This window comes from Hoplias malabaricus, chromosome 5 (genome assembly GCF_029633855.1).
Source record: "Hoplias malabaricus isolate fHopMal1 chromosome 5, fHopMal1.hap1, whole genome shotgun sequence".
Taxonomy (NCBI): Eukaryota; Metazoa; Chordata; class Actinopteri; order Characiformes; family Erythrinidae; genus Hoplias; species Hoplias malabaricus.
In genome coordinates this window covers 36,121,357-36,135,359 of record NC_089804.1, presented here as the reverse complement: position 1 = coordinate 36,135,359, position 14,003 = coordinate 36,121,357, and the positions used below count along the sequence as shown (strand labels likewise).

The window sequence follows — 14,003 nt, the reverse complement described above, 5'->3', positions numbered from 1 at the left end:
TTCTGTTATGTACAAGATGAGTTATTTTGCCATCATCTTGTTGCTCATTTTTTTTTATTTGCTGCCATGGCAAGACAAGACAGCTTTATTTATATAGCACATTTAAAAGACAGCAAGTGTCGACCAAAGAAATGTTAAAACAACAAGGTATCTAGTGGTATCAATTATAGATATTAAATACAATAAAATAGGATAGCAACAATTAAAATAAAGTAATATAAATATATAGAAGGATTAACAAAATAATTAAAATTAAATTTCGTCAGAGCAACCAAATGGCCAGTTACTTAAAATGACAGAAGGCATTTGGAGTATAGACAATAGCAAAATAAGACCAATTGGTGAGTGAAGAAATCCAGGGGCACAAGACAAATCAGAGCAATTAATCTCCAAGAAATACTTTAACGTTTGTCTTAAACATTACTGATGTAGTGGAATGTTTTGTGTAAAATGGGAGTCTTTTCCAGAGTTCAGGTACAGCAACTGAAAATGCTCTATCACCCTTGAGCTTTAGGTGGGAGTGTGGGACATCCACGTACAGCTGGTCTGCGGAATGTAATGATCAAGATGGGTGGTTAAAAAAAAAAAAACAACATGTGTGATTTTTAACTGGGTGTCATACCATGTCGTGCCTTACAAACGCACAGTTAAATGTTTAATTTTTATGGAATTTAACTGTCAAACAATGCAGAGCAGAGTTCTGGAGTAATGCTCTCCCTGTTCTTTGACAACAGAGCTCTAATTGGTCAATTTATAAGGCATCCATACAATGTATTTAATAGTACAGACTCTAATTGATAGTTTTGTGAGAGACATCTGTATAGTGCTGTTTGCAGTTCTATGCAATACAAGTTTCATATGTGCTTCTGTCACTGTAGGTGGTGATTGGGGATAAGGTCGTGCTAAACCCTGTGAACGCTGGGCAGCCTCTTCACGCCAGCACACATCAACTAGTGGATAATCCAGGGTGCAATGAGGTTTGAACCTGCTTTTAACCCTCCATCATTGCATCCAAGTATTATACTTGGATTAATTAATATTATTTGGAAGAATCATTAACAGACTGATACTGTTTAGATGTTTTAAGATGTAATGTTGTTGCCAAAATCTTGAAACATTAATTTATATTTAGCTAAGTATTAAATCAAAGAATAACAGCAAAATAACATTTTTTATATGATTTTTACTCTTTTCTTTCTCTCCAGGTGAATTCAGTGAACTGCAACACTAGCTGGAAAATAGTTCTGTTTATGAAATGGAGTGACAACAAGGAAGTTATTCTAAAAGGGGTATTTACTATATAACGTCATTTTGATTGAACAGCCAGAATGTAAACGCTTTAAATAAATGCTTTACAAGTCATGTCTTTCTCCTGCTTCCAGGGTGATGTGGTGCGACTGTTCCACGCCGAACAGGAGAAGTTTCTGACGTGTGATGATCACAGGAAGAAGCAGTACGTCTTCCTCCGGACCACTGGGCGCCAGTCTGCCACCTCCGCTACCAGCAGCAAAGCACTGTGGGAAGTGGAGGTGGGTGGACAGCACGGCTGAGAGGTCTTAAGCTGGGCCTATATTACTCCATATTTTAGTTGATATCACTCAGCAGGTCTTTATAATTGGATAATAAATAAGCAACCCACTGGTAGAGCTTCATTCAGACTTATCCCACTCTTGGTAGTAACCAAGCTCAGTAGTAACATCTTAAGTGCAATGAGGAGGACGTCTTCTACCTCTAACGATAAAACTGTTCTCTCCAGGCAATTTATTTCATGCTTAAAGCAGCATAAGATAGTATTTTCTAACTTTAATAGCTTTAAAAATTGTGATGCTTCACTGTCCTGTAATAAGTTCAGACCACAAATTGCTACTCTGGGCTCAGCACTGCAGAAACTGTACTGTGTAACTTTTGGAGGAGGGTACCCCCCACCCACTCTAACCCTCTCCCCCTGAGTTTCAGAACAGTGCTGTAAAAGTGCAAAAATAACACGTATTACCTAGTGTTGCTTTAACAGTGTACCTTGTAGCTCTTTAGATGAAGCTCACTGATTTGATTTGTTCCAGGTGGTTCAGCATGACCCCTGTCGCGGTGGCGCCGGATACTGGAACAGTCTCTTCAGGTTTAAACACTTGGCCACAGGTCACTACCTGGCCGCCGAGGTGAGTGAGGTGTGTGTTCTGCTGCTGGACGCTCTCTCTCTTGGCTGCCACCTGGTCAGCTCTAACTGCTCACGCTGGGTAGGGGACTGCAGTCACTGCCACTAACACAACTTTAATCTGAAGTAGTCAAGCTCCAGTCCAGAAATTCCACCTTCTGAATATGAATTTATGAGCAGTGCCTGCTGTGCTGAGGTTTCTGGATATGGGAGGAAGGTACACATTCTCTGTTTGTTTTAAGCTTTCTGTTACTGGAGCTTTGACAGCTGAGAATTATAACATTGAAGGCATTGTAGTTTTACTGGTCACATGTTTTATTACTACTTCTCTAAAACCTTACTTAAAGGGTAACTACACCTCCTGGATTCATCTGATTCTTCTTTCTTAAAGTTTGAAAAGTGCTCTGAAGTGGGAGTGGCTGTGTCCTGTAGACAGACATAAGGACTAACTTGAGAAAAAGTGCAAGTGGACATTTAACAAATCTTCCAGTACAAGTGAGACATGAGGAAGGCATCAAGTACAGTGACAGTGGCGGTACAGCAAACAAATTTGCGTATTGTGACGTGGATTTATGTTTTGGTGTAGGTCTGTGTCACCTGCGCTTATAGCTGAGTTGAACCTGAAGAGGGCGCAATATTGGTGGGACTGACCCACAAAAATTGTTTTTGTCTGGAAACAGACTTATATTATTATTACTCTAAAGGAATACAGTACAGTTATCATTAATAGAATACAGGAATAGAAGAATGCAGGAATATAATACAACTATTCATGGGATTGGTGGTACAGTAGTCACACAGCTCCAGGGACCTGGAGGTTGTGGGTTCAAGTCCTGCTCCGGGTGAGTGTCTGTGAGGAGTTGGTGTTTTCTCCCTGTGTCCACGTGGGTTTCCTCCAGGTGCTCCAGTTTCCTCCCACAGTCCAAAAACACACGTTGGTAGGTGGATTGGCGACTGTGCCCTGTGAAGGACTGGCGCCCCCTCCAGGGTGTATTCCTGCCTTGCGCCCAATGATTCCAGGTAGGCTCTGGACCCACCGCGACCCTGAACTGGATAAACGCTTACAGATAATGAAAGAATGAATGAATATTCATGGGTGTAGTTGCCCTTTAATGTGGCTTTATGTGGTTTATTCTAGGCTTTTTCTTCATATTTTTGTCCTATATCCTTCATAATGCTTTACAGTTTACTCTAAGGGTTGGTATAATTGGGTGAATGCCATTGTATGTGTGTATATTTTATATTTCCAGGTGAATCCGGACTATGAGGAAGAGTCTCATGAATCGCGTTCCTTTGTGAGTACAATTCTGTTGTCTCTCATGTCTTTGTACTGTGCATGTGTATGCGAGGTAGAAAGACATTGGAGTCATTACCTGTTCTCTTGTTTTCATCTTGTTTTCTGCTCTAGGTGGGAGATTTTGTTCCCTTTAACTTTCAGGTACATTCCGCTGTGTGGTTAGGATGCTAGGCTAATGGCCTAAATGCTACCACTTGTGCTCTTTCGGCATGTAGAGCAAAGCTCTGTGTTAAACCTTATATCATAACATTATGTTACATTTCACTCATTCAGACTTTGTTTTTGAGTAGTGGTATAGACTTCCGTATGTGCTCTTAGAGGACAGAGTTCACACTGGAGACATTTTCTTTTCACACAAAGGCGCAATTTTTATATTCCTAAATGAAAGAGTCTTTTTTGTGGCTGTTGGAATGAAGGATGAATAATGATACAAGTATAAATGAACACATATATTAATGAATTAATGAATATATCCATTTTTTTTGTTATGAAAACATGCATAATGAAATGTTTTAAACTGATTTCTATGTTTTCACATCTCTACATTTGTTTATTTGACTATGTAGTAGGATTGAGGAAATACAGGGGAAAAAAATCACTTTAGAAATGTGGAAATAGAGGAATCATTTCAAGAAATTTAATTAATCACGCACTTTTTCATGATAATACAATGTATCAATTAATTTATTTCTATACATCATCATACTTGTGTCATTTTGTCCTCCTTAGCTTCATTCCCGGTTCCTCTTAAATTCCTGCTGTGTTGTTGTTAAACCTTGCGGATAACACATGGTCCTGAAATGTATTTGTGTCTGCATGTGAGTGTGTGTTAAAATCACTGCCATTTCTTTTTTTTTTTAACAGTGGCATGCATTGTGTTATGAAAGGAGTTTCAATGTCTCGTTTTCAGACGAGGCACCTGTTGTACGAATGCTACTGAACGACCACAAGGTGGTGGAATATCCACTGTAAAATATTCTTGCAGGGCAACGATAGACCTGTAGATGGCAATGTGTCACCATCAATGAGTTCAGTTTGTTGTCTGTGTGGTTTTGATCAGTATATTTAGAGTGTGTTAGGCAGAATGTAAAGCTCAGGGCATTTAAGGTGTATCTCAGTCTTTTAAAAGCTCTAAAGTGTCATGATTGAGTGTAAGGTTTTTGTTTTAAATTTTAGCCATTCATTTTTTTTAAATCTTCAAGTAAGAAAAAATATTCAATAGGTTTAAAAGGTAACAACAAGTTAGACGTTAAATAATAGATTTCAGTGTTTGACACCTAAAAATGTCTGGAAGACTGGTTATGCCTGCATTACATAGATGCTGTCTGTATGTTGCTGGGTGAATGCCATGTCCTGACCTCAGTTGCTCGGTTTCCATGGTAACTGTGTGTCTCTTGTGTCTCCTGCATCACAGCTGGACTCTGAGCACGAGGCTCTGCGAGCACGTCTGCGAACACCCAACGAGAAGGTGATGTACACACTCGTCTCGGTCCCCGATGGCAACGACATCTCCTCCATTTTCGAGCTTGACCCCACCACTCTCAGAGGGGGGGACTCTCTCGTACCCAGGTACACATCCTTCTAAAAATGTGAAGTTCCACTCACATTGTGATTCAGTGAAGCTCAAGATTGTTGAATTTGTGCTAAGTTATGAGGCAAGGACATGAGCACTTATTAAAAATACACAGGTTTAATTTGTTTATTTCTTTATATTATACATTCTTCCATTTTTTTATTTGTTACTGACCATAAACACAGTATATCCTCCCTCTTCTCCACAGTGGAACACAGTTCTGATTCTTAATGTAATATCTGTGACCTGCGTTGTTCAAAACCCCACAAGCCCCACAGCAGCTTCACATGTCTAAACAGACCTGTTCAGAGCGCCGGTTTCAGCACCTGTTCCTTTAAATAATAATGAGCCGCTCGTTGTTCACCCAGATCCGAGCACACAGCAGTGAGAAGCGAGGAGCAGAAACTCTGCTTTTTAGCCGTTTTTGCTCGGTTCCCTTTCGTCTTCGTTCTCGTTTTCTCCAATAATACAAACACAAGTCCAGCGCTGTGATTGGAGAGACTCAGATGAGGGGGTGGGGCAATTATAATGGCCCTCCACTCTCAGCAGCACAAAATCAGAACAGCTCGTTTTATGCTATGTTTTCAGACCACAGAAACCTAAGGGAGCATCTTGTTATTTCAGATTAAATAAAATTAATATTCATGGATTTGTCCCAAAGCAACAATGATCAATAGATTATTGCAGTCAGAATTGGAAAATATATGTGCTAATCATGCTAATAATTCCCTGTCCTCTTTCATTAGCTGGTAACATGTAGCTGGTAAGAATGAATTTAAAGTCTCTTTGGGACTCCTGCGTCCTGAGGGAGGGATTAGCAGCAGAGGGGTTTGGGGTTAATTGGGGTTTTTAGAGTGAGATCACATGACTCAGTGTGAGGGTTGTGTAACATGAGAGCTGTGTTGGTGCTTGATGTGGAGTGATGTCTCTCTTGGGGGTTATTTCACAAAGCAGCATTTATTAAGATACTTAAGATCAATGGATTAAAAGGATTGTTTAGTGTTGTCCCTCAGTTCTTTTCCTGTTGGAGTGGTTTGACACTGGGCCTAAGTAATATTGCTAAAGTTGGAAACTGGTTGATGGTAGATGAGTGTCATAGCAGTTTTTGGACTAGGATTTTGGACTGTTTTTTTGGATACTGCCAGAACTTTATCATAGATTGGCGTTGCTTGCAGAGACACCAAATTACATCTCACACACACTCAAACAGCACTGATTGTAGCTTAACATCAAAGGCCTCCTCCATACAAAGCTTTTCAAAAATGCTAACATCACATCGCATGCCTGTTTTCTGGCTGCAGTTGAAATAGCTTCTTATTCCTGCTATAGTGAATTATATAAGTCATGAACTACTACTGTATTCATACAACTAGAACTAGATTTAAGATTCCCACATATAAATAATGTAAACATTATCCAGACAAGTGCAGACAGGGCCAAAGAACACTTGTAGATTTGTGTCTGTTTGAAACAGCATTGTCTTGATAATCATCACAGACTAAACCCAATCGTATACCAAATACATTAAGATTGTTATTAATGGAACAGGAAGTTGTTTAAGCTGTTTTAGTTTTGAGCCAATGAATTTCCAATGAAGTGACCTAGAACCTTGACCCCACTCTTGGATTCCTGTGTGCTGCTGTGCTGTGAGACTTTTATGGTCTCTTCTTTGGCCAGTGTTTCAAATTTCACTGGACTGGATGTGACTCAAGGAGAGTCTAGGCAGTGTGTAGGACGTGTTGCACACTCAAATACATGCTCCCTTGTTTCTGGCTATCTGCCTTCAATAAACTCCTCTGGTGTCAGCCAGGGTGTGGTTTTCACGTGTCATCCTGTGTGTGTGTGTGTGTGTGTGTTCTCACACAAACACACCCTCCTCACAGCTTCTACCGAAGTCTGACCTCACAGTGTGAAAATAGCCAGGAAAGTCCCTCCTCTGGAGCAGGAAACCATGGTGACCGTTCCGCTCTCCAGCGAGATCTCGTCTCGTCTTGTTGCCAGCTCAACACAGGCCAGATGTTACACAACATCCCACCCCCATATTGCCATATTTGTTCCACCAATCATCTGGAAAACATATTTTTTGTGACGAAGACAGCCCTTCTCTATTGCCAGCATCGCTGAATTCCCTCATTCCGGTTCTGAATATGATCCGGGCTGCTGCTTGGTCATGCCCCTGGAGATGAAGATCTCTTCAGAATTTCATCCTGGCTTTTGTTTCACCACCAGCGGACAGATTCTGGTCCAATCCGAACCAGCTGGCTCTGACATATGCTGAGAAACTGAAGGGATGGATAGGTTTATGTGACTTCTGTGTGAAGACAAGATTCATACAGAACTTACAAGCAATTAAAAATTGTTGAGGATTAAAAAAAAAAAAACGCCCTTAGGCTCAGTTTCTTTGCAGGTTTCCACATCCATGTGAAGATGAATGTGGAATTACTTTGTTATTATTAAACTACAGCACATCTTCATTGAGGCATTAAGATTTCTCAATGACTTAATCCAGTGAATGTGTACTGATGAGTCTAAAATTAGGTCATGTGCGGTTACATTACTCTGAAACTGAGGCCTGTTTGTTCATGTTTGTAAACAATTTGCGGAAAATATTTTTTTGGTGAGATACTGCGTTTATGATTAAACATGCGATCCTGTCATTGATATAACTCCTAAAAGCTAATCTCTTTTCATCAGAATTACAGATAAGGAAGTTAGTTCCAAGAAAAGAATCTCTTAAAGCCTTAAAAGCGGGTAAGATATAACTCTACCCTATCTCCTTCCAGCCCTATGCCACTTGAATGCAGATAAGGCTTACCTGGAATGCTCCACCTCCTGAGGTGACTGGATTGGATGATTAGGTTTGTGACACATGAAAGACTGGCTGTGTGAATCTGTGTTTCAGACAGAGAACTGACCACTTATTTCAGTCATGATCCGTATTCTAGTGTATAAACAACAGCCCACACACAAGGGTAAAAATGAGATTTAACAGTTTTAATGAAAAAGACTTTTATGAGTCTTTTGTTTACCTGGAGGATCAGCACGTCCATTTTTTACACTTCTCTCTAAAAAGAAAAAATAGTACTATTAATTATATAATGTTAATTTGTGAGAGAGTTCAATTTCAGCACGGGTAAATGCTCTCATTCAAATTATGATTTCAGAATAACAGTAGATGATCATTTATCTCCACACAGGGCATGTTCTTTTGGGTTTAATCATGTAAACTAGATTCATTTCAGGGCTCGGCCTAAGGGCTGCGGGCATACCAGGCTATTTTTACTGCTTTGGTTCCCATCTCCCTTCCTTTGAGTCACATGTCCTGTACGCAAGATTTTTACGATACACTGCGGCAAATAGAAGCTCGATGCTTTGATAAGCTTAGTTGTGATCTTGTGTGTGTGTTTGTGTGTTTGTGTGTGTGTGTGTGTGTGTTAGAGAGAGAGAGAGAGATTAATGTGATCTGAGGTGGTAAAGGTGGTGCATGGCTGTATGTCACTTTGTGAGGTGTAAGCCTTTTATGTATCACTTTATCTCTCTCTCTCTCACACACACACACACACAAATCTCACACCTGAAAAGATGGCTTTAGTTGTGACTAATTAATGTGAGTGTGCATAGGGTGAGCATGAGCGCACTTAAACACACGCACACACACACACACACACACACACACACACACGCACAATCACAAAGCTAAGCCTGTTTTAGTCTGATAAATTATGATGCAGTCTGACTGAGAATGCATCCATTGTCTGATGTCCATTTTTGTGGCTCAGAAAAGTGTGTGCCTGAGTGACTCTGTGTGTGTGTGTGTGTGTGTGTGTGTGTGTATGAGAGAGAGAGAATGAGTGTGTAAGTGACTGTGTGTGTTCAGAAGAGGTTTAAAATGGGTCATATCAGATTGAGATCGGCGCAGCCTCTTTCATCATAAATATCTAAGTCTGACTTTACATTGACACATTTCATGCAACTTCCTGCAAGTTATTAGTTGCATGCTTCATAAATTTCATACTATTTGACCATCATACAAAGTATTTCTAAAAAATTAAGCTTATTAATCATACACATTTGTATTATATGTTATTTTGTAGTTTATTTCATACACAAAGATGTATGAAATGAACTACAAAGCTTAAAAGCTAAAGATATACCTCAGAAGTGGCCTTCTGAGGATAATACCACTGTAGTTTGTTGTGTTAAATGAAATGTAATGGGTGATGATGTTCAAATTACAGAAGTTAAGAAGTCCTCTTTAACTTGTGGAAGTCTTAAACTAGTTGTTAAAGCTATCAGACCATTAAAATATGAAATTGTTTGTCTTGGTTTAACTAATGATTTACTAAACGTGACTGTGTTGATATATTCATGTGTCTGCGTGTGTACATATATAATATTGACACAAGGAGACATTAATTATCTTGACTTATTATTATTTATACAAGGAAAGCCAAGTGCACTCGCAGAAAAACGGTCACTGTAGTAACTTTCACTGTCAGTATTGTGGAACCAACAACTGTACATTGCAGTAACTTTTGATTGTCCCAAATTTTATTTTATTGTATATTTTGAAGTGGAATTGGTTTCCTAAATTAAATATCAGCTCAAGTGCTTTATTATGTTTCCTGTATTTATAACAATTCTGCATAACACTTTAGTTTAAGATCTGCATCTTAGCATTTTATTATCCTTTAGCAATTTGATAATTAACAAGCAGGTAATAGTCATTTATTTAAGATTAGCTTATTATTTGTAATGGGGGCTTACAAACATGTTATGATTGTATTTATACAATGTGTTATATACTGGCAACAGAACAGACATTCAAAGTAACCACGTTTTGTAAGCTGCAGGGCATATTCACTATTATTGGAGATATCAAGGAGCATAGTGTGTGTTTACAGCAGATTATTTTATCATGGTGTGAAAATGACTTACCCATAGGAAGTGCTTATTAATTCTATAGTTCATAGCGAAAATACAGTAATGTAGTTGCATACTAACCTGGTCGTTGTATATTTATTGCTGGTCCATAGTGACTTCTGGACCCCCAGAGTATAATAATACAATGCACAAGCACTGCAAATGACTTTATTTAATAGCAGTAACTACCATATTAGATCAATCTGGATGTAAGTACTTTTAATCTGTTTATATTCTAGGGTCAACATGCCATATAAAAACATTTGAGGTCTGCTTGCAACTGAATATTACAATGCATTAATATTTAGTACATTAGTAAATAAGCAGTTAATAACCTACACATTTGTAAATGCTTACAACTGACATGTTACTATAAATAAGTAATGGTTAATTCATCGTAAATGGTTAATGAACTACTTGCTGAAGGTATATCTTAATATAAAACGTTATTCAGATATTCAGCTTGATTTCTGGAGAAAGGAATGCAGTAGACCTTCAAGGTACACTACTGCACTTTAAGACCCTTGCTGTACCTTTGCAGAGACACTCACAGTGCCTGAATAATTAGTGAACAACAATGCTCATGTACAGGGCAATATATATTTTTTGACAGGGTTAGAGTGTATTGTCTTGTAATATGTTTCTAGGGTCATTGTGTGTGTGTGAGTATGTGTGTGTGTGTGTGCGTGAGTGTGTGCGTGCGTGTGGTGAGCAGACAGCTGTTTTACTGTTAGTTGAGTGAAGAAAGAATGTGGCGAGGTTAACTTATCTGTGGTATGAGGCACTCTAGTTCCTCATGAGGATGTGTTTGCACTCTGACGCGGAAGTGCAGGAGCAGAACAATACATGCTTTGATAGCTGGCAGGTGTGTGTGTGTGTGTGTGTGTGTGTGTGTGTGTGTGTGTGTGTGTGCGTGTGTATGTGTGTGTGTGTGAGAGATAGAGAGAGATAGAGAGAGAGAGAGCATACAGAAGTAATTCTCAGAGAGTTTACTTAAGGATTGTGCAACCCTAATTTGCCTAAATACACAGGTTAAATGATCTGCAGTCGGTCAGAACATGTCATGAAAGAACCTCCAGCTCAGTTCCAGAGAATCTCTGAGGAACTCTTTCCCATCTGATGTAATTGGACAGCACTTGCTTCCAGATGTGCATACTTGTGGCTCATGTTAAAGACAGTGGCTGTGAACTTTTTTATGTTAATTTTTTCAATAGGCTCATGTCTTATATTGTTTCATTTTTGATTACATCCTCTCTACTTTCTCTATTGTAATTAATTTTTACAGCAATGCATTGAAATCACTAGTGTGTTTGTGTGGGGGGTGTATTACTGTTCAGCGGATCACCATGATGATTCTGAATTGCTAATTTTAAGGTAAAAATACAGTGTTGTTTTAAGCTTACTGTTCCTTTGATTCTGATATATGTAAACGTCCTTTGCCGGACCAAACTGCAAAGCAGCTGTAGTGTCCTTGAGAAAGGTGTCTAACACCCTACAGCTCATCAGATGCTGAGGTAGTGGCCTGCTGCTCCAGATGTGTGTGTTCACAGCGCTAATCAGTAGAAAAACATGTTCAATTTCATTGTCCATATTGACAAATCCCATCTAATCCTCACTGGAATGTTCCAACTTTGAGTGTACATCTTTCAAAGATGTTCTTTTAGTCCAACTACATGGATCATGAAAAGTGAAAAAGACGTTTTCTTTACCTTTTTACCCCTGATTTCAGCCCCAGCTGACAGACCAACCCCAGTGACCTGCAGCATTATGGATAGTCAGTAAGAGCCCATGTTATTTTCTCTGACACAGTCTAAGTGTTTCATCCTCATACCAGGAATCTAATCCGAGTCATGTGCCATGTGGAGGATGCAGGCAGCTGAATGTGCTGTCTGCTTCCTTCCCTCTCTGGAGTGAATGGTTCTTTAAATATTCTCACATGACTGAGGGTGCTTTCCCCATGGGAGTATGTGAAGGACACTGAAAGGGTGAAATGTAGTTGCCTCTTAAAATGCTCTTGATTTTCGAATGAGGTCCATGCTTTTGTTGCTGTCCAAAAAAATTCCCAGCAAAGAAGTGGGGTAAATGTGAGGAATTTTGGTTTCGTATGAACTCTGTTACATTGCTTTATATCACGGTATGCTATTTTTGAATATGCCATGTGACTGGACTTTTGTAGTCACCTGCTCATCCAGCATTTCTTCTGAAATCAAGGTATTGATGTGTAGTCTGTTCTCCTTAGCTGCTGAAACTATCCTCACACTTCTGACGATACACTGTGTGTTACTACATTTCTGTGAGGATTTGATCCCATTCAGTCATGAGAGCGTTAGTGAGGTCAGGCACTGATGCTTGTTTAATTAGCTCTGGATCACCAGCTCATAGGTATCACTCCAGAAAACACAGATTCACCACTCCACAGCCCAATGTTTTGGTTTCTAATATATAATATATTAAGAGGGTCAAGCTTAAGAAAGGATAGAGTTGGGTTTTTTGGAAGCCATTTTGCAGTGGTGTTAACAGGTCACCATTTTGTTCATGCAACTGTCCAACTGTGAGTGGAACATACACAGATTATAGAGAGCACAGATTACAAAGGCAGAGAATAGCCTAACAGCTCAAATATAAAATAATATTAACGTAATTACTTACCAACAATATCTAAATAGCTTGCTGTGTTATATTATTTGTCTTGTAATGCCTGCATTGAGTTTAGATTGTTCAGGCTGTAACTTGCTGAGCTACTTCTTCGCTTGAGATTTGTTTATCCATCTGGGGGGTGGTAATATACTGATTCTCTTTTTTCAGACACGAACCTGCTTGTTCTGATACTTTTAGTGCAAAGAAATGATCTGAGGCTAAATTGTTTATTGACAATGTGTTGAAGACATCATGAAAAGTGTCAACCTGTCCTAACCCTAACTATAGTGTTTGTCACAGGACAGGCGTCTTGTGGTTTGAGTGTCTTTGATCTAGATCTTTTTTTTTTTTTTTTTTGTGTCCTGTCAGGAACTCGTACGTGCGCTTACGGCATCTGTGCACAAACACATGGGTCCACAGCACCAACAACCCCATCGATAAAGAGGAGGAGAAGCCAGTCATGCTTCGGGTGGGTGTGGCCAGTCACTTTAAACACGAAGCAATGTAAAAGTGGATAATTATATTTTAATATTTGCTTATATTTATATATTTATATTTATATTTAATTTGCTTATCTACTGCAATTGTTCAAAAGGACACTGACACATCATTGATGCGCAACAATGTTATATCAGATAACACAGAATTGTTTTAGCTAACATTATGCTTAATGATAGTGGAAAGGAATGTCCATCTTATACACCCAGACACACACACACACACACACACACAGTGGCTTTTAGTGATGTTAAACACCTCAGATGTCTGGTTTCTGTCTCAACCAGTGTAAACCACTGTAAAAAGCATTGACTCATCTTCTGTAGAACAGAGCAGTTCTCATAAAAAACACTGTATTACATGTGTTACACTTGAGTGCTTTAATGATGTAGAAATTCCCTGATTCGGTCTCATCACACCAACACTTTCTAATGAAATGTTTTGGTCTTGCACAGATCGGTACATCCCCCATCAAAGAGGATAAGGAGGCCTTTGCCATTGTGCCAGTGCCCCCTGCTGAAGTCAGGGACTTGGACTTTGCTAATGACGCCAGTAAAGTGCTGGCATCCATCGCTGGCAAACTGGAAAAGGGCACAATCACTCAGAACGAAAGAAGGTATGACCGGGACGATGGCAAACTGTTACCCAGTAGTATGACTCAGGCTGGGCGTGCTCAGCTGTGCTTTGCCAAGCTTAAATGTGTTTTAAGGGTTTCCCATTTCTTCTAATGGTTTTCACGCTAAACTTAATGCAAGCATCTGTTTTCGTTATATTTTTCTGTTTAGCATTTGGTATTTTGTGTCTTAATGGTGGTCCAAGTAGATTGCAACAAGCCTTGTGTTATTAATGGATTTTCCTACATCTCCCTTTCTCCCTTTCTAAGGCTTTCTTTAATTGTTCGCTTGAGCAATGGCTCACGATAA

General features: G+C 39.3%; 1 protein-coding gene across 3 annotated transcripts in view; it reads left to right on the top strand.

The window, feature by feature from the left end:
- Positions 1 to 14,003, top strand: part of itpr1b (inositol 1,4,5-trisphosphate receptor, type 1b) — a 147,006-nt gene that overhangs the window by 25,884 nt on the left and 107,119 nt on the right. For 2 of the 3 annotated variants that reach the window (XM_066673049.1, XM_066673047.1), the window contains exons 7-14: positions 879 to 977; positions 1,206 to 1,289; positions 1,383 to 1,529; positions 2,061 to 2,156; positions 3,403 to 3,447; positions 4,864 to 5,018; positions 12,952 to 13,051; positions 13,536 to 13,696. In XM_066673049.1, coding sequence (XP_066529146.1) covers positions 879 to 977; positions 1,206 to 1,289; positions 1,383 to 1,529; positions 2,061 to 2,156; positions 3,403 to 3,447; positions 4,864 to 5,018; positions 12,952 to 13,051; positions 13,536 to 13,696 — 887 coding nt within the window. Of the gene's footprint in view, positions 1 to 878; positions 978 to 1,205; positions 1,290 to 1,382; positions 1,530 to 2,060; positions 2,166 to 3,402; positions 3,448 to 4,863; positions 5,019 to 12,951; positions 13,052 to 13,535; positions 13,697 to 14,003 lie in introns of all 3 variants that reach the window. The other variant, XM_066673048.1, reaches the window with a different exon arrangement.